The sequence below is a fragment of the Zerene cesonia genome, chromosome 28, assembly GCF_012273895.1.
Source record: "Zerene cesonia ecotype Mississippi chromosome 28, Zerene_cesonia_1.1, whole genome shotgun sequence".
In the NCBI taxonomy this organism is placed as follows: Eukaryota; Metazoa; Arthropoda; class Insecta; order Lepidoptera; family Pieridae; genus Zerene; species Zerene cesonia.
Genome location: NC_052129.1, coordinates 2,143,778 through 2,168,129, shown reverse-complemented (window position 1 = coordinate 2,168,129; position 24,352 = coordinate 2,143,778). Strand labels below are relative to the sequence as shown.

General features: G+C 32.8%; 2 protein-coding genes across 2 annotated transcripts in view; one reads left to right on the top strand and one right to left on the bottom strand.

The window, feature by feature from the left end:
• Positions 1 to 6,895, bottom strand: part of LOC119837613 (rho GTPase-activating protein 190) — a gene marked incomplete at its 3' end in the record, with an annotated part of 28,045 nt that extends 21,150 nt beyond the window's left edge. Inside the window, exons 1-3 of the mRNA XM_038363286.1 lie at positions 6,780 to 6,895; positions 6,172 to 6,311; positions 4,284 to 4,396 (exon numbers count right to left, since the gene is read on the bottom strand). Of these exons, the coding sequence (XP_038219214.1) occupies positions 4,284 to 4,396; positions 6,172 to 6,235 (177 nt within the window). The remainder of the gene's footprint in view (positions 1 to 4,283; positions 4,397 to 6,171; positions 6,312 to 6,779) is intronic.
• A 733-nt stretch (positions 6,896 to 7,628) lies between these two features.
• LOC119837690 overlaps positions 7,629 to 24,352 on the top strand; it is a 23,485-nt gene continuing 6,761 nt past the window's right edge. The window contains exons 1-12 of the mRNA XM_038363421.1: positions 7,629 to 7,777; positions 13,059 to 13,223; positions 13,621 to 13,846; positions 14,177 to 14,335; positions 14,690 to 14,838; positions 15,162 to 15,287; positions 15,629 to 15,817; positions 16,722 to 16,820; positions 17,066 to 17,242; positions 17,498 to 17,748; positions 17,957 to 18,120; positions 18,279 to 24,293. Of these exons, the coding sequence (XP_038219349.1) occupies positions 7,691 to 7,777; positions 13,059 to 13,223; positions 13,621 to 13,846; positions 14,177 to 14,335; positions 14,690 to 14,838; positions 15,162 to 15,287; positions 15,629 to 15,817; positions 16,722 to 16,820; positions 17,066 to 17,242; positions 17,498 to 17,748; positions 17,957 to 18,120; positions 18,279 to 24,293 (7,807 nt within the window). The 5' untranslated portion in view covers positions 7,629 to 7,690. The remainder of the gene's footprint in view (positions 7,778 to 13,058; positions 13,224 to 13,620; positions 13,847 to 14,176; positions 14,336 to 14,689; positions 14,839 to 15,161; positions 15,288 to 15,628; positions 15,818 to 16,721; positions 16,821 to 17,065; positions 17,243 to 17,497; positions 17,749 to 17,956; positions 18,121 to 18,278; positions 24,294 to 24,352) is intronic.

The following is a 24,352-nucleotide window of genomic DNA, read 5'->3' as shown; positions in this document are numbered from 1 at the left end:
TACAGATACAATGGGGGTTATAAAAGACGTATTTTTTTCGTCCCATTCACGTATTATCATCATATACATATTTGATATTTTTATATTGTATATACGCATATAAAATATCGTCGGCTCGCGATCCTTGCAATTGAATATATCTGAGAGTCACAGTATAAAAAGATTACCCAATTCTTTTCCTAAATCATACTAAGTATTTCAGTTGCGAATTTTACTTTGCGATTCCTTCCTACCTACGTACATTCTCAGACAGGATGCCCGCACACGGGATGCGGCACGACCTCCCCTTCCGTAGCAGAACACTGCGAAAATACCCTACATTTTCAGAAGATAAATCATAAAAGAATACTTTAACATTTCGTTTGCGTAATTGTTTTGTATATTACATTATCATTTATTCATATATAAAACAATGAACTTTCCTACGCGCCGTTTAATTTTATTTCGGGTTAACTGTGTTGCATAATTTGAAGACAATGCCTATTCTCTCCGTTTTAGTTGCGAAATATCATCTAAGCTATTTGTAACTGTTCTAGTATTATAATTAGAGATCTTGTTTACAATTTATAGTTTGAATAAATATTTATTTATACATATTACAATAATAACTTATACTGATTCGAAAGCTGGGTCTAGATTGTGAAAAAATACTTAAAAATTTAAAACATAAAAAAATAAAGTCGTAACAAAGCAAAAAAATAATTATAAGATCTATACTATATACGAATAATAATATGTAAGGTCAAGTTTTGTTTGTTTGAATGGGCTATTCCCAGGAACGGATCCGATTTAAATGAAATATGGTACAGAGATAGTTTGAGATCCGAAAAAGGATATAAGATTTTATCCAGGATATCGAATTGAATCTACCATATATATTTATACTACATAGTATATTTTCCTTTGACGCAAACGAAGCCACGTGCGGAAATCCGGGCATATATTGATTGAGCCTATTTTTTCATGGTTATCACGAATTAGTTTCTGCAGTTAGATTAATTCCTTCTGATTTACTTTATAATTAGGTACAATTTATAGACCGCTACAAAAATATCAATCAAATTTGTAATGTCATCATAAAATACTTTACGTGACCACTAATTAGAATTTTAGGTTAAATAATTTAAAACTCGCGAAATATACAATACCTACGATGTCCGATGCTAAAAATTATCCTAAATTGAGCATACCGCTTCCGTCCCGTTACGGACCACTGCCCTTAGTGCCCAACACGAGCAAACCCGCGGTCACTGTCTAGTCTTCGATGTACATACTATTAAACAAACAGGAACTACACCAGTCAATGCACGAGTAAGAATACTAACACCATAATTAAGCTCAACAAGTTAAACGTCGTTTGAGCATCATTGGCTCGTTAACTGACTCGCTTATAAACGTTATATTTTTAACTATCTGCGCCCCGCGGTTTCACCCGCGTAAGTCCGCACCCCGTAGGAATATCGGGATAAAAAGTTGCCTATGTGTTATTCGAGTAGTCCAGTTATCTAGGTACCAAATTTCACAGCAATCGGTTTAGTAGTTTTTAGTTTTTGCGTGAAAGAGCAACAAACATACACACATCCTTACAAACTTTCGCATTTATAATATTAAGTAGGAAGTAGGATAGGATTAGTAGGAAATAGGATAGTAGGATAGTAGGAAGTAGGATTAGTAGTATAGCAGGATATCGAAATAAGACCAGAATAGCTACGTTACTTTTATGAACGCAATTCTTAAATTGTACAATAAAATATACCTACGCGAAGATAAATAAAAAACATATTAGATGGAAAAAATATGTATTTTATTATATTATTTTATTTACTTCGTTCTCTTTGTCTATAAATAACCTCTGTGATATGTATGAACGCTTTATTGTACATTCCATACATTTTTCTGTTATTTGTTTTTTTTTTATTATTTGTATCTATTCAGCAAAAGGTATAGAATTACTTTAGTACCAAGTACTTAAAACACTTTATATATATTTTGTATCTATATTGATAGACACCAAAGCAGCAATCTGATAATTATCATGTGAACATCCGATATGCATAGAAATCTAAGCCACGAAAATATCTAAACGAATTTACTCAAAATAAACCGGTGTTAAAATTTATTTTACCGTGAGGGAGGCACATTTTTACCGAGTATAATGTGCGTATTTCAAGCCAGCCGATATCGGGCACCCGACTCAAGCGTCCACTACATATAATATGAGAGAAACCTTTTTGGAGTGCTGTAACTAAAATTTAAAAGGCGAACACAGCTCGAACTCTCCACGGCGTGGTAATGGGTATTAGTTACAGGCCCTTGGTAATTTTTCCACTAGACCAGCCTGACAACGGTCACGGCACAATGAGTGCAAGGTTACACTTGGAAATGTGGCTAGGTATATATATGAAAAATATATGATAAAAATTATACATAAAATATACGTTTAGGTTTTGTACCGCACGGGTAAAGAGCGACCCTATTACTAAGTCTTCGCTGAACGTTTGTCTGTCTATCTGTTACCAGGCTATTTGTCACGAACCGTGGTAATTTATTGAAAATTTCACACATAATGTATTTTCATTGCAGCTATAACAACAAATAGCGGACACAATGTCACGGACCCGAGGGGTCAGCCGTTTGTGCAATCGTCTTGAAAATAATTATAATAAAATCGAGGTTAAACAACGAGGGCCACAGTCATATATAAGATGGACGACCATTTCTTTTTTGCTGTTCTCTTGTCCTTAGTTGTTTGGAATTCTTAGTGTCGCGAACCCATAGCAAAATTGACTTTGTCGCACATTTAAACGTGTTACATGGTAAAATATGGGGCATATTTTTGGATTATCTGTTTTTGTGAATATACACTATTGTATTAGTAGTAGGCCCAAGTAGATTTATATTTATGTGCATTAAGGTTGACGCGTTTCATATGAAAAATAATAGGCATGAAGTATTTAATTACCACACTTTTTCTTCTATATTTCGCGTCTATTTAACAAATCCCTAGCGTATAATCTTATAATAATACGGTTTTTAAGTACTTGTTAATATATTATCCATTCAATTAATCCATTACATCTAGCAGACAGGTTAAAATACAAAGGTAAACACGATATATAAACTTGTTAATTCAATATTCAACGAGAAGATAGATGCTCGCCAAATGCCAGACGAAATTTTTGGAACTACATTTTCTGTGTAATGGAAATACTTTTTCGGTGTACTACTTTACTATTTTTCGTGTATAAAGAGTGGTTTATGAATATTATATACACTTTTATGATGAATTTATTACACGCAATAAGAAGATATGTTCATTAAGACTTGATATTCAAATCTTGGACTGGTTTTGGGTTTAATACTATACTTTTTCATTTTTATGCACTTAATTTAGTTTGAATTAATAATAAGCACGCAATAAAATTAAAAGTTAATAACGAATTATGTATTTTATACTATCTTCCTGTACATTCTTATTTTCCATTTTCTTCATAAAAATGAAGGGAACGAAAAGTAATGAGAAGCAAGGACTCGAAATAAATGAAACTTTCCATTACGCTTTTTTTTTGACAAAACCAAATTAAGATAAAATATAGATTAAGTGATGTGTACCGTTATGGACATCTCACAATCTTCTGATGTGAAACTACTGGACAAAATGAGATGAAATGACTTTTGGGTTACACCAAAAATTAGTTATATTAACATAAAGTTTTTAGTAATTAAATTGTTGATGAAAAATTAAAGGGTATAAAAAGATACATCAACATAGGTATATAAAATACATTTAAGTATGTTATATTTCTGCAATAATATATATATATATATATATATTTTATATAATAAATTGGGATAATGGTTGGCAGAGTGGTAAGGCGTCGCGCCGGTATGGCGAAAGATGCAAGTTCAAATCCCGCCTCATTATTGATTTTTTGTGTTCTATATATTTTTCCAATACATAAATAATACATTGTGGCCATTAAATATCAAAAAAAAAAAAATTGGATTGAAAATACTAAAAAAACATGTTTTGCATTTATTCAAAAAAAAAGGTGTCAAAAATTGAACAAAACCCTTAACTCTATGCACTAGGAATACTTTCATCATCATAGATCATACATCATTTTGTAATCCCACCACTACTACGTACTATGTTTTATACAAATTATACTATTGTTAAACTGTGTCCAGCTGTTTTGAAGGAGTATGGTAACTAATACTGTGACACGAGAATTTTATATATTAGATTCAACTATGAAAAATAATAATCGTAATATTCTTACCTGACTTAACACAGATATATGATCCACGTTGTAATCATCTGCGTCAGTACGAACAAATCTGTTGCAGAGACAAGACTTGCCGATTCCAAGTTGGCCCTTTTCTTTTTCTGTGCCTGCAAATTGTATCAACTTTGGAATAATCTATCTACACTGAGGTGCAATATTATTAAAACAATATTTGCATATAAGTATTAATGGTGTATAAACTTTTCACAGTAGTACCACTATAAGGATATATATGATATTGTTAGTCAAATTTTATCAAAATATAGCTGTAATTTCTTAATTTTCAGTTGAAGTGGTAAAATAAATAATATGCAGAGGTCAAATTTGTTATTTGAATTATAGTGGAACAATATGTCCCACAATGCATTGTGGGAGCTCACTGATTGCATCAACTTAATAGAGGTTTGTAGGGAAGGGAACAAAACATATTTTTTGGTAATGAATGTGACTTATTGAGGTTCAACATTAAGACGTTCTACTGTAATTATCATATTTTTATATTGTATGTGGGCTTGTTAATGAATTTTGTAATGGGTGAAATTGTTTTTATTATACTAAATGATATGTTATTTTTAAAGTACTGTGATAAATGTGTTGCTGGGTGTTTAAATTATACACTATTACACATATTTACATATTCATTGATATCAAAATATAACCCTCCAATTGCCATTGCAATGAGATGAGATGGTGTCAAGCCATGTAATACTTGAATATATTATAAAAAGGTAATTTCTTATTTTTGATTTTTTTTTTTTAGATAAAAGTGCAGTTTATTTTTTAACAATATGATGAGATCTTTGTTACTAATGTGAATGTAAATCACACAATAATAGACTTATCATAATTACATGTTTTCATTAACACTATTTGTATTCATACACATATCATACAATTTAACATTCAATCAAATCAATAATCAGGCTAACAATTTGGGAATTTTATTACTTTTTCGCATAACAAATAATCCAATACATACAAATAATCCAAAAATGATTTGAAAAATACAAATATTAAATTGCCATTCAAACACATTTCATCCATTTATCAGATTTATCTTTAACAGTAATTTTGAGATGAATGAGACAATAATGAAAGTTTTATCACATGATATCATATCTTGAGAGTAATCACTGAAATTATCACCATAGATAAGCATTAAAGGAAACATCAACAGGAAGTACAAACTGTTAGATGGGATAACAATAGATGGATGTAATGGACAGAATTGGTGTCAATTGACTGATATTTCACAATAAACAATATATTGGTTTATTTTTTTTATCATCTTCTCTTCTTACTAATATTGTACATGTGAAAATTTGTGAGGGAGGATAAGAGATTATGACTGTTGTGCATAAACAGCTAGTCAGATAATAATGAATTTTGGATTAGATACAGATTTGATTAGCACATGGGTATTTTGACAATTGTGAAAAAAGGGGCTACACATTTATATTAAGATTAGAGTATTATGTATTTTTTTTAACTATGTACATTTAACTATTATAATTTTGTAAATCTGTTGTGAGTACCACTTATAAGCCATTTTTCAGTGGTGATTTATTTATACACATGTTATTGTTTTGTATCTAAATAATGCTTAATTTTTATTTTTATATAATATGATAAGGATAGTTCAAAAAAGTGAAGTTGAAGGTTAAGCATTATGTAGGATTAAAAGTAAAAAACTTAAGTAGCAGTAAAAGGATGTGTAATGAATTATATTTCATTTGTTTTTAAAATCAAAAAAATATTTAACTACATAGTTTAATTAATGTGCTTAATAACTGTATGATAAGCTTTTTTTTAATGGATTGTATTGAATGGTTAGTGTGAACTACTTACTAAGCACTATTTTATGAAAAATACTCCCACTTACCAGACAGTCCAACAACAGAAACTGTTACTAATTTTCCCCCTGTATTATCAGATTTTTTTGCCATTTTGAAATCACTTTAATTGTTCATTCAGAGCAAAAATAACTCTCTCACTTGTAAGATTCATCACAACACAGCTGCACTTCAATGAAACAAACAACTAATAATTTTAGTACGTTTTTTTTTTAGCGTTGAGTAAACATAAATTATAATATAGATAACACCACCGAGAATATAAGAGGCAAAAAACAGAAACACTTCGCAGGTACTTTATTAAATTAAAATGATTATAGAAAAAGCAGTTTTTATTTATATGAATGAGAAATGTGTTGAATTATTATTCTGACTTTCGAGATTTAATGTACCAGATGTGCAAATTGAGGTAGACTACAAATTAATGTTATTGTATGAAGGTAGCAGCTTGGTATTTATCGAAAAATAAAAACGTTAATATCGAGCTTTTATCATATCGATAAGTAGAAATAATTTAGGTGTTAATTTATTGTGATCTCAATAAATGCCCGTATACTTTGACACATTAAATTGTGTGAAGATACCAACTCGAATCTATTAAGTGTTCCTGAATGTCACAAATGCAATTTTGATTTACCATTAACGTAACTATTTATCACATCGGGGTGGTATTATATTTTGTTTAAAATTGAGATAAATTTCTTTGAGAAAACGCAATTATTCCTAAAATGACACTACTCGCGTTGCTTTGTACAAAACAGAGTTGCCACTAAAAAATAAAGAATATTATTAGTGGTAATTATACATGTAATGGCCATAGAGATCAAATATTTTTAATTTTCGAATATTTATCCTCATTTAACATAAAACTTAAATAAGTATTGAAAAATAAAATAGATTGAATCCAAATGTTTATTGAAGTTATAAATAATTTATACATGTATTTTCAATTTACTTTATATAGGTACATCTCAAAATTACTTATATCAGTGCATAATTTAAAGAAAACACGTCATCTCCGTTTGTGTATTGTATTTGTATGTATTTAACGTAACTAGAGGTAATAATTCATATTTTTTTTGTATTCGTACAGGGTTATTTTTGAAAATATTGCTTCAATAATGAAAAATATTAAAAAACAAGTATCATCTACATTTTGGTTCGTTCCTGGTCAAGTGTGGCGAAGAAGAGGTGAGTCAACATTTTTAAGAAGGGACATAAATTTACAGAAAAATTACTTTACTACTATCTTTGATAGGTCTTATTAAAATATATGTATAAATATAAGTATTAAATTGCTTAATTAAACAACACTAATTGAGTTGCAATTCTGCTATTAAAAAAAGCAGTGCAACATTTACATTTTATTGGAAAACAAAGAAGTACCTGAATGTTACCTACCCATGTGGATATTTTGATTCTGGATAGGTAATGAAAAAAAAGTTTAAATTGATAAATAGCAACACTTGAAATGAAATTTGTAGTTTTGACAGCACCATTACGAAAACACAAGCGCATAAATGTCTCTCCGCGATATTTTCATAAGAAATGACTTCTACAAATGACGGAAAAGACGTGAAAAGTAATCAAAAAAGTAGTCAAAAAGGCAAAACATATTATATTGAACTTTACAAGGTAAGTGTGATTAATATTTTGCCTTATAATCAAGTAATAAAATGTGACGCCGTTGTGGTTGTAAGTTCTTAGCCGACGCCATATTTGTCTTCTGTGATTTCTTGTTTTTATGAATTACAATTTTATAAGTAATTAATTCTTGTGTATGAATTTATTTTATATTCAAACACATACTGAGTTTCATTGTAATAAACACATCTTAGTAAATACTTTGCAATTACAATAATTTCCATAACATCATGAACCATGATGGCTGATAGAAAAATAAGATAATTTAGATTTGTGTTATTCTCATGCAAATAATGTGTTCAGTAGCCATTAATCTTTCTAGTGGTGAGCACTAAACGTTTGCCATCAATCTTCATTTATAGCAATTCACAGAAATCATAAAAATTAAACAAATAAATTAGTGCCTGTTGTTTAGACATATAATTTGACAGCCATATCTAAATCGCAGCCTGGCACGTAGGACCGATTTCTTGACTATCAAATATTATTAATGATTACAATTAATTCGAGTTGTCTATTATCCATTGTATGCATTGATATAGGTACCTCTATGTTTACTGTTAAAGTGTTGGATGAGTAAAGAGGAGGTATTAAGAGTAGCTATAGAATGTTAGAAATGAACATTTTTCTTACAAACTATTTTATATTAGAAGAGAACTATTACTCTCGTAACTATGTTACTTAGAAATTATCCAAATGTTGGTATAACTAAATGTTTAGCTTTTGAAATATTTTATGCCAAATTAAATCTTACTAAGGGTAAATGATTGCCAGTCATCATCATCATCAGTCCATATATGTTCCCACTGCTGGAACATAGGCCTCCTATGAGGATTTAGGCCATATGTCATATGTATGTGGTTGGATGTCACATGTCGTCAAACTTTTGATTCTTGGACATGCCGGTTTCCTCACAATGTTTTCACCATTTTAATTGCCAGTGAAAGTTAAAAAGAAACAGATATTTGTGGTAAATCTCTTGATAATGAATAATTATGTCAATCAGCTGTTTGGTTCAATAGGAAAATTGACCTAATACTGGTTTTCATTAATTATTGTTTAAATGTAGTTAAAGTAGAGTATAAAGTAACTTTAAATGACAGTCAACCTCAGATCAAAACATAACAGTCAACATTGTCCATTATTTTTTTTTGTTAGAAACAAAAAGATAACTGCGTTGAACATTAGTTTGAGAGTAATAAGAATATACTATACTCTGTTTGATTTGCTTTGACGTAGTCAGTTGATAACAATTCATGCCCTGTTACAAATATATTAAATAAAATGAGGGATATTGGGTGTAACATTGAATAAAAAGCACCAAGGATCATTGGTGTTAACATGCCATGTTTGTATATGCTAAAGTTATATATTTTATAGGATTCAACTGCTCAATGTGTTTTTGCAGGTTACAAAACACAATTATATACATATCACTTGTGATATTATCTTTTTACCAAAATACTAATCCACAAGTTGTAACAAAGTGTATAATATCGTGATGTTGTTACTTATGTGTAGAAATTAGTTTGCAAAAAATTTTCATTCATGGACAGACTGATCTCTTCATTGACTGTCTATTATTAAAAAATGGGTATCACAAAATGTTTGAAATTTAATACAAATGAATATCTGATCTAAAAATGCTTTTGAATATGACCCAGCTACGTTTTGACAAGTGTGAGTAATCTTTGAGAAAATATACCAACTCGTTTTCCTGTTAGTTGACATACGTCATAGAAGCATTCTGTAAATGATGAGTTTGCGTTGGTATTCAGTGTCAGAAAAAATGTATAAGGATTTATTCCACATATTTTTTTCATCATTGTAAAGAATTACTCACCTGTCCGGGCCTATATATGGACTGTTTTTGCTTGGTGAAGATATAGGTTAGGTTAGGTTAATTTTCTTTAGTTGATTAAGTATTTTTGTGTTAAATCATAACAAAAAACAAATCTATTCCGTCTTATCCCTCCAGTGGAATTCCAGCATCGTACCACCCGTCATAAGGCTAAGTTCTACCCACATCACCTAGACCGTTGGCGCACGAGTACAGTTCGCTTTTCGCGCCACTTCTTGCCTCGCACATCCCTGTTATGGAATGGTCTTTCTTCGTCGTTGTTCCCGGCAACTTACAATCCGGATAAATTAAAAAAAATATCTACCTCTTCTTTAAAAGGCCGGCAACACCTTCACAGGGACTCTTGTGAGGGCACATGGGCAGTGGTGATCGCTCGATAATGGGCGCACCACTTGTTCATTTGTCCGCTTTCTTTTATAAAACAAAAAAATCTTTTTTCTTTATGATATAGTCATATCTACTACCTGCTTGGTTCGGATATCTAGGGATGAAAACAAAAAAAAACTATTTATCTAGTACTAGCGGTCCGCCCCAGCTTCACACATGGTAGTTATATAGCCTATAGCCTTCCTCAATAAATGGGCTATCTAACACTGAAATAATTTTTCATATCGGAGCAGTAGTTCCTGAGATTAGTGCGTTCAAACAAACAAACGAAAAAATCTTCAGCTAAGTATAGATTTTTGTGCTTGGTATATAATTTTTAGCAGTGGTGGCTCAGTGGTGAGAACCTCGGACTTCAAAATCCATAAGTCGGGGTTCGAGACCGGGCGAGCGCGCAGGAAATAAATTGATTTTTCAATTTATCTGCACATGTGGATAATATCACCACTGCTTAAAACGGTGAAGGAAAACATCGTGAGGAAATCGGCATGTCCAAGAATTAAAAGTTCGACGACATGTGACATCTGCCAACCCGCACTTGGCCAGCGTGGTGGATTATGGCCTCATAGGAGGCCTGTGTCCCAGCAGTGGGAACATATATGGGCTGATGATGATGATGATGATGATGATATAATTTTTAGCCTATTGTACTCAGGGATCTGATGGTGAAATAATTTTTGAAATTGGTCCAGTCCAGTCCAGTGATGATCTGTACAGTTTACAACATTTTTATAGATGATATCATCTATATTAAGATCTGTTTTTATTTATTATGTTTCTGTAATAGTTTGTGGGCTATTGCTAGTAAAAAGAGTTCAAATATTTGCGTTATTATTCTAAATTGGGATAATTATCAAAGGAATGATTATTATTTATTTTACAGTTGGTTCATTGATAAAACATGTACATGTATTATATCTTATCTTACCTAGTACTTATGCTAATAAACGGGTTACTGTAATGAAGCCCATACAAAGACACATTAATTTTAATATATCACTAGCTGCATCCCATGGTTTTACCTGCATATATGTTATGTTTTTCCTGTAAATCGCATTGTTCCTGTGTCAAATAAAAAGTTGCCTAAATTTTTTCTTATTACATCAGCTATCTGTCGATGAACGTCCTGTCATAATCAGTTCAGCCCTAATTCCATGGATTAGCGAGTAAAAACAGACAAAAATTATGAAAAATGTTTTTTGAGTACATGTACTATGTATTTACCCATATATGTATTTCCTATTTTTAAGCGGTCATTTTAATATTACAAACGGGCTTTTCTATGTTATTTATTGGTGTATATTATTATAGCTTTAATCCTGCATATAATATTATGAAACGAAAATGTGTATAGGTTCATGTTTGTTGCTCTCTAACCACTGAACCGATTTTTCAAAAGATAGCATCCTACAAACATTAAAAGTTCAATTTCTGTAAATTTATGAAGACCATATTAGATATTTATTTATTGCTTTGTTAATAATTTAACAATGATTGTTTATTGCTAAATAGGATTTTTTAATATAATAAAATATAAATGCAAAAATTTGAAAAACTTAAAGCCACAAAACACAACACATTTTTTATTATTTTTTCGTAACTTTACGTACATACGACCGCATAAATTACGAATTTTTTTATTTATAATTGTGTTAAAATTTGTTTTATCATTCTTCATCAACACAATTAAAGATATAAATGATAGCAATAAAAATAGAAAAACATTTTTCTAAGGCAAAAAACATAATCTAATATTTATCATAGATAATCATATATTTATCATAAAGATTTCTCAGATGTTCCTATAAATATAAATATACTATAATAAAAACATAAAACATTATAAAAATTAAAAGTTCACCGTTACTACCTATATAATAAAACATTATCAATCTGATTCATAAAGATATTCATCTGTTCTCCCTTGAAGAAAATGGTACATAATATGATTTTGACATACATACCCACCCGCCGTAAAAACCAATTCCATCTGCACCATCTGGATGGTTGGCGGTCCACCACCGTACGCTTCACCCGTAACTTCTTTCCGCGTACGGTGAAGATTTGGAACGCTTTACCAGTTACGGTGTTCCCGAACAATAACGACATTGGGGCCTTCAACAAAAGAGCGTATAGGTATGTCCCCAAAAGGCCGGCAAAGCACTCGTAACACCTGTAGTGTTGCAATTGTTTATGGGCGGTGGTGACCACTTAACATCAGGTGGCCGATCTGCTCCTTTGCTTGCTATGCCATAAACAAAAATACAGTTATACATAGTTAGTTAGGATACAGTTTAATTAATTGATATGCAAATTTCACGTTTATACCATTTAATGCTGAGTGAATGTATGATATATTAGAACTTGCAATATTCGATTGAGTAAGAGGGAATTTTCCTGGTACAGGTTATTTTCACTTATTAAGTATACAACTATAAGTTTTTGTAACCGCACACCCATACAGTATATCTATCTATACATATAATAAAACAGTAACAAGAGCAATTGCTATGCAATACTTTTTATATGCTCCAAAACAGTTCGTAAACATTTTTTGTTTGTCTGTTTGTACGTGCGTCAATTTCGTAGAATTACTTGGTAGACTATGATAACATTTTATTACTCTTTCCTACCTCCTCTGCATTTATAAAGACCTATATTTTGTAAATGAAATAGAAGTTCCAAAATTACCTTTTCCCTAAATTGTTAGTTCACTAGCTGTTCGCCCCGACTTCGCTCGTTGTACATATATAACTTATGTTAGTCAGGGTGCTTATAGCTAAATAAGCTTTCTAATAGTGAAAGAATTTTTTAAATAGGTTAGTGGATTTTTCGGTGAAAACATTACAAACATACAAAAGTTTTCTCTTTATAATATTAGTGTAGACTACGAGATACGCATCTAATTGTAAAAAAGTCATAGTTGCCTCTTGCTCGAAAATCCACGATGTACAAAATTTTGCAGTTAACGCGAGCGTAGTCGCGGGTGGATAGCTGGTAATAAATATATTGTTTTTTATTTTCCAGTCGCTGGAGTCGCGGTTGAGCGGCGACAGCACCGGCGAAGAGCGTACCCGATGCGTGGGCGAGGCGTGGCGGCGCGTGCACAGCCTGTGCGGCCACTCCGCGCCGAGCACGCACCCTCACCTGCTGTGCTGGCTGCAGAGGCACACCGCTAGGACTGTGCTGCAGGTATACTTGTAACTTGTGTTGATCATATGCCCTGCGGGCAGATTATTCCTATGTGTATTTAAAGTGCTCTACTTGTCACATATGTATTTTAGACATTTTTAATATGTTATACTGACTGTTTGTTGTGAGGATATCTCTTCTACATAAATTTAATTTGGATGTTAAAGTTATGTAAGTTATTCCTCACTAGCTTATAATTATGTTGTCAGATGTATGAAACTTTGATCATGTGATTATAACCCCTTCAAATGTAAATTTTTGTGAAATATTGTGACAGGGTTTCAGTTGAATCTATGTGTATTAAAAACACCTGTTTAAACTCTAAGTGTACAGGTACACAAATGTAAATGGAGTTACAAAACTGTTAATTTAACAAATGTTTATTTCGTTTAAACAGACAGAATGGCCAAAAAGCCCGGACCAGCACACGATATTAATAGACGCGATAGATGCGTTCCTACAAGACTGCTCGGAGGCGATATCTAAACGCAATGGGGAGAGCCTCGACTGGGAGTCGCAGCTCCAGCAGTGGGCTGAGGGCTTCAAGAAGATCCTGCCGAATCCCTGGGGGCATCCTGTACTGCAGGCTCTGCTGGGTGGACAAGTGCCGAGTGATGAAGAGAGTAAGTAAACTTAATTATTACAATACATTGATTATTATATATCTAAACTTGTGTTGTTGAGTTTACACATTCCCTCAATATCGATATATATGAATATATCACTGTAAGACTAAAAATCATTACATTACAATGTAATTCGCGAGATTGTGATCTGCTTGCAAATAAAAGTATACATCGCAGTTATGTATTGTGCTGACAATTTCTCTTATTCAAATGTCTATCAGGTGCCGCTTATGATGAAGTAAATACATCTAAATCATTAGACATTGTAGATACTGTCTCTTTACTGTTATATAACTTTAATTAATTTTTTTATTTCTATTTAACCAGTACTAGAATGGCTGAAACAAGAGCGCGGCGTGATGCTCGTGACGCGGCTGCGCCAGATGGTCGCATCCAAGTCGTGCGTGGATCTCGCGCTGAAGCTCGCCGCCACGCTGCGCACGCGCACGCGTCCGCCCGCACCGACGCACGCGGATGGGGCGCCAGGTGGGTGCTGGGGTCTGCTCGTTGTGCGTTACGTACGTGGAAGGGGAGAGAGAGAGGGAGACTATAGTTCTCTGGGAGGGGGAATTCTTTAGATATATGGGGACGGGAGATAGAGGGAAGAGAGGATTTTGAAGAAAATGTTAACAGAATTGAAATGAAATTTCGGATGATAGTATTTACTTTAAGAATGATCAATTTAGAATTAAATGTAGTTAAATGATACTGCTCATATGTTAACAAATACTATATTTTAATATTATTTAAAAAATGTGAGAAGTGGAATGTTTATATAAATAATTTTTTGTTACTAACACTAAACGTTATAATTAAAACATATGTTACAATGGTAAACAGAAAGCGCAGAGGCCGCACAGGACACAACGGAGTTCGCGGAAGTGCTGCGGCACGAGGCCGGCTTCACGCCCGACGTCTGGAACTTTCTCATGGACATCGAGTTTGTTCTATTGGATAAGGTCAATAATAGGCCTTCGTGTATTGAATTGGTAAGTTATGCGTCGATCTATATTTTTAGTTCTATACTTAATTAAAAAGAAAAAAAAGCAAAGTTTTTTTTTTCGACGGTAATTTTGTGTATTTTTTTCTCTTTTTTTTTCTATTACTTACAAAAAAATCTATATTGTAGAAACTATCAAGGTAAATAAGCTTGTAAAAAGGTTTAAAATAATTTGGTACATTTAACAGCTATTCCCAAGAACCATATAAAATTAGTCACAATATAAGAATCCATGAAAGGCTTCAATGCTTCCTAGCAGTAGTTATCTTATCTCCTATGGTATATTTTATTAATAAAAAACACCGTTTGCAGGCAAAACAGATACCGTTCCGGGAAGCTTGCCCGCTAGTCGAGAGGCTTAACAGCCGTCTGGAGTCGTCGCCGCAAGAGAAGAAACTATGGAAGAACGCCAAAGAAGTTGCTGTTCTTATTGCACAGGTGGGTCTTGAAGTTTTTTATATCGTTTGATTTGATTGCATTATTTTTTTGTAGGTGTAACATAAGTAACATATTATGTTCCATAAAAGTATTACGAATTGTTAGTCTATTATTTTTTCTAAACCAATCTATAAATTATAATGAAGCTATTATCAATTTTCTATACCATAAAGAAACAATGACTACCTAACAAATTAGCATTTTGTAGAATTTTAAATTTATTCTTAAAAATGCAACAAACATGTTGTTATAAAATTATCTAACTTTTATCAATCTTAAATTTTTACTGTTTTATTACTGGTATGGTAATTTAAAAATAGCAAATGAATGAACCCCTCCAGGTTGTGATAGCGAGATGCATGCTGGTACCAGTGTGCCGAGGAGATGTGCTCGTAGCGCTGAAGGGTTGCTTCCGCTCCGCGGTGCACATGATGGGCGAGGAGAAGCTGTCCACCTGCAGCGTGGGGCTCGCTGCCCTGGCCACTACGGCTAGGCACTTGCATACCATGGCCGCCGCTGCACACAAACAGGTGAATACAGTAGAGTTAGGTAGTAGAAATAATCAAAGAAGCCAGTGTGTGTGTGTGTGTGGAGGGAATGCTACTACAGAGGAACTATGAGATTTAACTATCGTCGTATTGCCCTATTTACTTCGTCTTAGGCGTTTTTCAAATTCAAATTCAAACATTGAAATGTACAATGTTCATTAAAAATCTTAACAAATGAATAGAATACAATATAATGGATTACAGTTGCTATTACAAACTAATGAACAATAGTAACAGGGCAATAATGTTTGTATTTAAATTTGTTTTTAGAGTCAGTCAATTAACGAAATAAACTATTATTGATACGGAAAAGAAATTTCTAAGTAAAACGTATTTTTTAATGGTTGTTTGACACAAAAAGGTCACTGACATTTCTATTCTTACTTAAATTGAATAGTCCACTCGAAAAAAGACGTTGTGTAGGGTCGGAGGCCCGTTTGGCTTTCCTCGCCCTTCCCACTCCATTCCTTTTTTTCAGTCGTCAATCCTTTCCTTATCCCCTTACCCCTTAAAAGTAGTCAGCGCAGAGGCACGCGAATGTTGATGGGAGGTGGTGATCGCTAACCATCAGTATGACATAAAAATGCAAAGGTAAATCATATGGTAGCAAATTAGAGAATCAAAAAATAGAAACATTCTAAAGAATCAGTAGGCAAGTATGGTTAGACAATGTCAGATTTCTGAGATAAAAACTAATTATTTAATCTATATTTTTGTACAAAATTTAATCCAAAACAGTTCAGTGATTTTGTAGTGCAGTAAGGCAGATCCACAGTTACTTTCTTATTTATAAGATAAGTAGGAATTAAATTGATCTTCATTTGGTTTGTAAAAGTGTTGCCTACTTATTCATTATAGATTAATCATTAAGTCTTGTAAATTTCAGCTGAAAAGGGAAAGGACACCGTTTGTCTGCCAATTGTATGTGCGAGCGATCACTGCCGGCATGAACGAACTGGAAAAACTTAAACTTGCTACTGAAAAGGTACATTTCTATTTATATTTTAGGCATATTGTATGATTCTTCATTTTAAATGTCCACCTGCTTTAATTTTTAACGTCATTGTATACAAAATATGCGAATTTTATGAATGCAATTTACCAGGTATTTTATCATTTGATTCACATTATATTTTATCTCTTAATGAATTTGATAAAATGTTTGAAACAGAATTTGTTGCAGAATCTTGTCAAAGACCCATATTTAAATAATAATGTGGAATTTTACAGGAAGCTGAAGCTCGTTCAACAGAGCAGACCCTATCGTCATGGTTCACTCACCTCGGCTCGCTTCTATCAGCCAGCAATCGGTTGAGATGTGAATGCTTGCTGACTGCATTCTCTGTGCACCCATCACCAACTATGTATGATATGGTCAAGACAGCTCCACATTTGGAGGCTATTAAGGTATGTTATATACATACATATGATTTGTGGTATGTTATGTAATTAAAAACTATTAATATGGGTTATTTTTTACTCTACACTACTCTAAACAAGTGATAACAATTTGTGAATCTTTAATATAATTTTTTGTTTTAGAAATCAATAATGGTAGTAGTACACAAAAACAAATTTCAGTCCAAAAAATTTAGTAATTCCTATATTCCTATATATAGGAATATATAGATTGTTAATTTATAATTTGTACCATAATTTCAGGACATGCAAGAGCCAAACTTGGAAACGACCTCGGAATTCGGCAGCTGGTCGACCGACAGCCGCACACAAACCAATCTAGTGAAAACATCGGAGACTCTAAACATTAAACACACACAGAAACAGGCGAACGTACTTTCGACGGCCATTTTTAGCGAGGGCGAAGCGCTGGGGCTTGAACCAGAGTTGTGCAATGATCTAGCTGTATTGCTGTCTGGTCCCAGAGTGAAAACACTTACGTGGGATATGGAACGGTGAGTTATGTGGTGTTAACTGAGTAAAGGAGTAGTAAAAAAAGTAGAACCACCGCCATAGGTATCGCTCTGAGCACTCTGCGCCAGACAGCGACAGAGTTACGCGTTCGAAGAAAGCAAAGCAATACTTAGGTGAAAATCTCGCTGGGCACTGAGCGCGTATGCAAATTTGAACTGTGTTTAAAATACCTATTGTGCATATTTTCAGGGAAGTTCTACTAGAAAACTGCAGGACATACATGGAACGGACTCACGGCGGCACTAAAGCGCTAACCACTGAGCTCAAGTACCTCAACTTGGACCCAAGTTCGTTCCAGCACTTGCCAGAAGAGGACGACAACGAAGATGATGTCTATTATGGAATCGAAAAGGGTAATACTGGATTTGCTGCCTGTTCTGTATTTAAAAGTTAATATGCAACACATTATCGATAACTTAAATAGTAAATAGGTGCCAGAATAAGTTGTAAATATTTAAATATAATTATTCAAAGTATTACATTTTTAAATAATTGTTTTTTATATTTACAGGTTACGAGCATTTGTTAGAAGCACAAGAACCATCGCCAGAATATCATCCGCAGTTATGGCAAGACCCATTTCTCGAAAGTCCGTCTATAAGCAGCGACGAATCTTTAATTGTCGTCAGACGGCGTAAAAAGAAAAAGAAACGAGTGTATATTGAAGATCCACTGAAACTTGACTATGAAACCAACAGTAATAAAGCAACTGAAAGGTCTACGAGTATAGGAGAGAGTAAATCAAATTCAAGAGACACCACACCACACCACAGCCAAAGCAGTCAAGATGCTGATTATAAAGATACAAAACCCAGCATTGAGGCCAAAGAATCAAAGAAATTAAAGAAAGAGAAAAAACAAGGACTGAAAAAAGAAAAGAAAGAATTAAAGGAACGAAAAAAGAGGGAGAAATCAAATATCAGAAGTGAGACTCAGACAGACAACCAAAAAGTGAGTGGAGGCCTATCGCGATTACTTGGTATGAAAGTTATTAGGAAGACTGATGAAAAGGATATGGTTGATATGGACAATGCTCTCAAATTACAGAGTATAAAGAATGATGAAAAAATGGCCAAGAAGACTGATCAAAATAAATTTATGGACAACAAAAGTAATAGATTGAATAACATTAGCAATGAAAGTAAATCATCAGGTAATTCACACGAAAACAGCTCCGTTGTTTTCGATGGACTTTTCTCTATGGATGACATGAAGTTTCCGGATACACAAATTATTTTACAGGACAAAACACACAACATATTATCTTTTAATGCTACTAATCCCCCTCCACTAGCTCCCATTAAGCCAGATGTCAAAAATAGTACCTCACAAAATATTACAAATAACAAAATTAATGAGGAAGTTAAGAAAAGCGTAAAAAGATTAATCGATTTTAGACGTCAAAAGCTTCAGGACCAACAAGTGAGTGATTTACTACAATGTAGGGAAGAATTTCCAAGTGAAAGTGCACTACTTGACTCTGTTAGTCCGAAATTTGTTCAAGTGCCAGATATTCCAACAGCTGTAATTTCAAAACCAAATAAGGACTTCCTGAATGTGCCAAAACCCCAGACGTCGAATGAGACCAATACTCGACACAACGACAAAACTCGTGAGAATAACTTTATCAAACAAAAGACAAGTAAACTATCTGAAAAAGGTGTGACTGAATCAGCCAGTCAGAGAGCTTTTGAAGAATTTCTTAAACTACAGTCATATGATGCTGTGAATCTCTTAGCGTCTCCTCCATTACCACAGCCAGTGGCAAAAGTCGATAATGTAACTCAGAAGAAATTTGAACATTTATTAAATCATAATGCAAAGAATCAAGTGTCATTATTAAAGACAAGTAAATCAAAGCCGCAAGATTTATCGCAGAAAAAGGGCCCTCAGAAAACAACACCAAAGCCCTCTTGCAATACAGATGTTCCCATAAATAAAGATGTTGCACCAAATCCAACCCAAATACCTAATACCAAATCTCCTTCTACGATGTATGATCCAACACAGAAACATTTTCAAAATTTTTTAAAAGAATTACAACAAAGTATTAATGCCGGTGCTTTTGCCAAACAAAATATATCAAGTGAGAAATTTACAGCCAACAAGATTTTCAAACAACAAAAAATAGCTGACAATGCACCCAATACATTTTCTCGTCTTAGTTATTTGCATAAAAGTAAACAAATGGAGAATAAAATGAAGACTGAAGAAGAAATGAGAGCTAAAACCGATTCAAATCACCTTACCACAGACCTTGATAAAATGCTGCAGCTTCAATCAAATGGCCAAATTGTTATAAGCAGAGTGAACAAAAACCAAGTTAAAAAACCGATAGATCCGATGCCGGTACGCAGTGTAAAGAAACCAAAGCCAGTGTCAAAAATTGCACAAAATCATCCACATCTCATTAACTCATTACAGGCTAAATCTACCATTGGAAATTGTAATGCAAATCAAACTTTGCATAATAATTTGATTTCTCAATATTCAACTAAAGTTGAAACTGCTTCTACATCAACTGCATTGTCGGAAAAAGATCAAGCCGATTTATTGCTTCTGTTAAGGCAAAAAAGTAAATTGAATGCAGGATATTTTGCTCAAAATAAGACATATTTCAATGATGAGTTTTATTCATCGTGTCCCACAACAAATATCACAGATTCTTCATTGAAATGTCAACCAGATGTACAACCACATAATACAAATTTATTGCAGCAACCAATCCATAACTCCATAGTAAATGTCTCTAAACTCATTGAAGCATCTGTAACTAATCAGATATCAGGGAGCAGGCATGACGTAACTACATCAATACCAATTACTAATGAATTAAAAACGAACCTAACAAATACGAATACCGTTATAAAAACGGTGAATTCTGTGGCTCCGAGATACATTCAGTTCAAAGTCCTTCAAAAGGATGAACAGGAAGTATATGAAATTAATAATGATATGAATTTAAAAGAGAGTTGTAATTTTCGGGATTCATTACCAAAGAAAGAGATTAATGAACATGCGTCCATAGCTAACCATTTTTCTCATATTGATGATTATTTAAGTTATCATAATAATTATCACCCTGTTCAACCCTTAAGTCAACAAAACATAGAGAGAAATATGAACGAAGTTGCCCCAGCATTACTACAAGAACCGCAAATGAATATGTTTATGACAAGTAGCACAGAAATTAAGGAATCTGAGAAGAATCAATTAAATATTATGATCTGTCCAAGTACTCAAGAAAAAGTAGAAGACAAAATACCACTGCCAGTGAAACAATCTTCTGTTCAAGTAAAGTCTACTGATACAAAGAAAAAGTCTGTACCAAAGGTTGCTCAAACAACAGCAAAACCGCAACAAGATGAACCACCTAAGAGTGACTGGGAAAGTGTCCTTGATGATCTCCTAAAACATAAAACCCCTAGCCGCGGCCCTAAGGCTCTAGATGTAGCCCTAAAAAGGGATTCTTTTGAAAAACATTTACCACAAAAACAAAAGACCGAATCAAGTAAAAAGAAAGGTCGTGGAGCTAATTACGACTCTATAAAAATTGACAGTGCATCTAAGAAGAATACCACACATTCCCAAGTTTTCCAACCCTTTACAGAAACTTTGAATTCCACAAAAAAACCGAATGAAGCATCCTCGACTCAAAAGTTTGTTAAAGTAGAGAATTCTAAAGAAGAAGACCCTTTCATATCTGGAATTCACAATTCTGACTATGACTTATTAGATGAACTCATGGATGAAGACTTACGTCAGGAAATTGATGATGCGTATCGCCCCGTAGATCTTTACACTCCAAAAGAGAAAGAAACCTTAAATACCACTAGTACTTTTATGACTACAGAGAATTTTATACAAAAAGAAATTCCACCATCATCCATATCTGATCTTCGCCCAAATATTGGGACAAACATTCAAAACAATGTCATTAAATGTAACAATCCAAAAAGTGTTATTCTAAACATACCAAAGAAAGCCTCCAGCAATGCTACGTTGGATAGTAAACCCCGTGTTATATCAAATGAGTTAATAGTAAGCAATACTAAAATTGACAAAAATATTATGAAAAAAACAAAACCTAAGCAAAATATAACACAAAAACCTGCAATAAAAATTGATACTACAGCCCTCAGTACTAATTTGAAGATCAATCGAAAGGAGTCACAAGGCAATATTAATGTTTCCTCCCCAATCGTAAATATCGTGAAGAAATCAGTAAAAATTAATTGTACTTCAAATATACACAAAAGTAATTCAGAAATTCCAACAAGTTCTGGAAAAACTGTAGATACGACAGAAGTTCTTTTTGCTCCGCAATTAATAAAATCATCACAGAATTTGATGGGTTTGCAATCTAATATCTGTAATAAATCATTCATACAAAGTAATCCACAAGATGCAACAGTGAGAAATAACGCATACAATTGTGCAACAGCAACACCAAATGTCTTCATAGATAATCCTCCATGCAATTCAAAACAAGTTGGAAGTCCTGTAATTTTGAACAATATTGCTGGATCGACATTAACTAAACCATCAATAAATTTTACTCCGACGCAACAAATTTCAACATTAGACGATGGACGAGACATGAAATTACAAACAACTGTAAATGCAGCTAATAATCTTTATAAAAATAATGTAGCTGCAGAAAGTATGGCTAATACGCTACCAAATTATAAATCCACAAAGAATCTGACCACTAAATCTGGATTGACTAAAAATGTAAAAGTTAATGATGATGCGAAACATTATTCTTACCGAGGTTCCTACTTAGGGAAGTCAATTATACAAAATAATGATCCAATTAGAAAACAAACTATAGATGAAGCAATTCTTAACAACGAAAGGAAAGTTTTGTCCGAAGTACAAGAAAAGTTACAACATGCTCCAAGTGAAAAGTGTGAACCAAAGAATAATCTAATAATAAATAAGAAGAGTTTATTTGAAAAAGATATAATATATGAATCGATTGAAACTAAAAATAACTTAGTTATAAATAAGAAAAAAGTTATTGAAAATGACGTAAAATCACATGACTCTAAAGAAATAGAATTTGATCAAGTAATGAATAAAATTAATGCATTTGAAAATAACCCAAAATTACAAAAGTCCGTTGAGGACAAAATCATACTAGCAGACGATAGCAAAAAGGCATTGGAAAAATCTGGTCATACAAAAAACATTATAACAATACAGAAGAATTTAATTGAAAATCCTTTAAATTCAAGGGAAATTATTGACAAAGAAAGAATACAAAATAAAAGGAGATCGATTCTAAATAAACAGACTATTCACAACTATTGTAGAGAACCCATACCTCTTTCTTACTATACACTGAATAAAATAACACCTGTAAATAAAAATCATAAAATAGAAAAAACAAATTTGAGTCCCGAAGGTGTAGGAAATATTGCGAACGTTTCATATTCAGACCAAACATCAAAGATATCTCAATCAAAAACATGCTATAGTGAAAATGTGAAACATGTAGAATCATCATTAGAAGAAGATTGTGTAGATCAGATCTTAACAGGACCAACAAATATTGAATGTAATTTAGGAGGTAACATTAATAGTATTGTAAATGAGACTATTGGAGAAAAAAGTGTTTTGATGCCTGTAAAGCAAAATAATATGAACATTTGTGAAAAAACTCAATCATCTTCATTAAAATCACACAAAAGTTTGTTCAAACAATACGATATAAATTCGTCTAAAAGAGATAATCAGAAAGATCTTGGGAAAGTAATTGAAAACCTTTATGATAAAATTGGTAAAAAGAGTACGCAAATGACAGAAATAAAAAATAACACGACAAAGATCAGTGAAACTGTAAAAACAGCAGACATAACAGATGTCGAAAATGAAATCAAAAATCAAAATCCAGACAAAGTATGTAAAATGAGAGATGAAAATCAAATCCCTGAAAATGGTAATGATGTGATGACAACCGTTCTCCATAAAACAAATCGCTTTGAATGTATAAATTTAGACGATATCTCTTCATCTGCCACCAAAGGAATTGAATCCAATTTAAATTCCTCTGAAAGTTGTTTAAACACAAATCTTGAAGAGAATACTATTTCAAAAAATAACATAGATAACGTGAATACAGACCCTTTGTTGGAAAAGTATAGGGATCAAATATATTTTGAGGAAATCCCCCGTGAACCCAAAGATGATCCATTAAAAAGGATTATTAGAATAAAGTTACCTAACGGATCTACTTTTAAAGCAACCATATCCGGAAAACTTGATATAAATGTCGATTCAATATTTACCGATCCTCAGATGAAAACGATACTACTTAACAATACTATAAAAAATAAGAAATGTACCCTCAACCTCAGACAGGTAACAGTCCCCGATAAGAATAATTCTGCGGAAAAAAAATTCGTTAACGAAATTTTGTATCCGAAAAACGTAAACGATGACGCTGAAACAATAAATCTCATAAGTGACGACGAAGACAAAAGTAATAAACCTACTAAGCACGTATTTCAAACAGAATTTGGTGATTACTGTGTTCCTTCTATTGAAAAAGAAGTACTTCTAAAACACCAAAAAAGATTT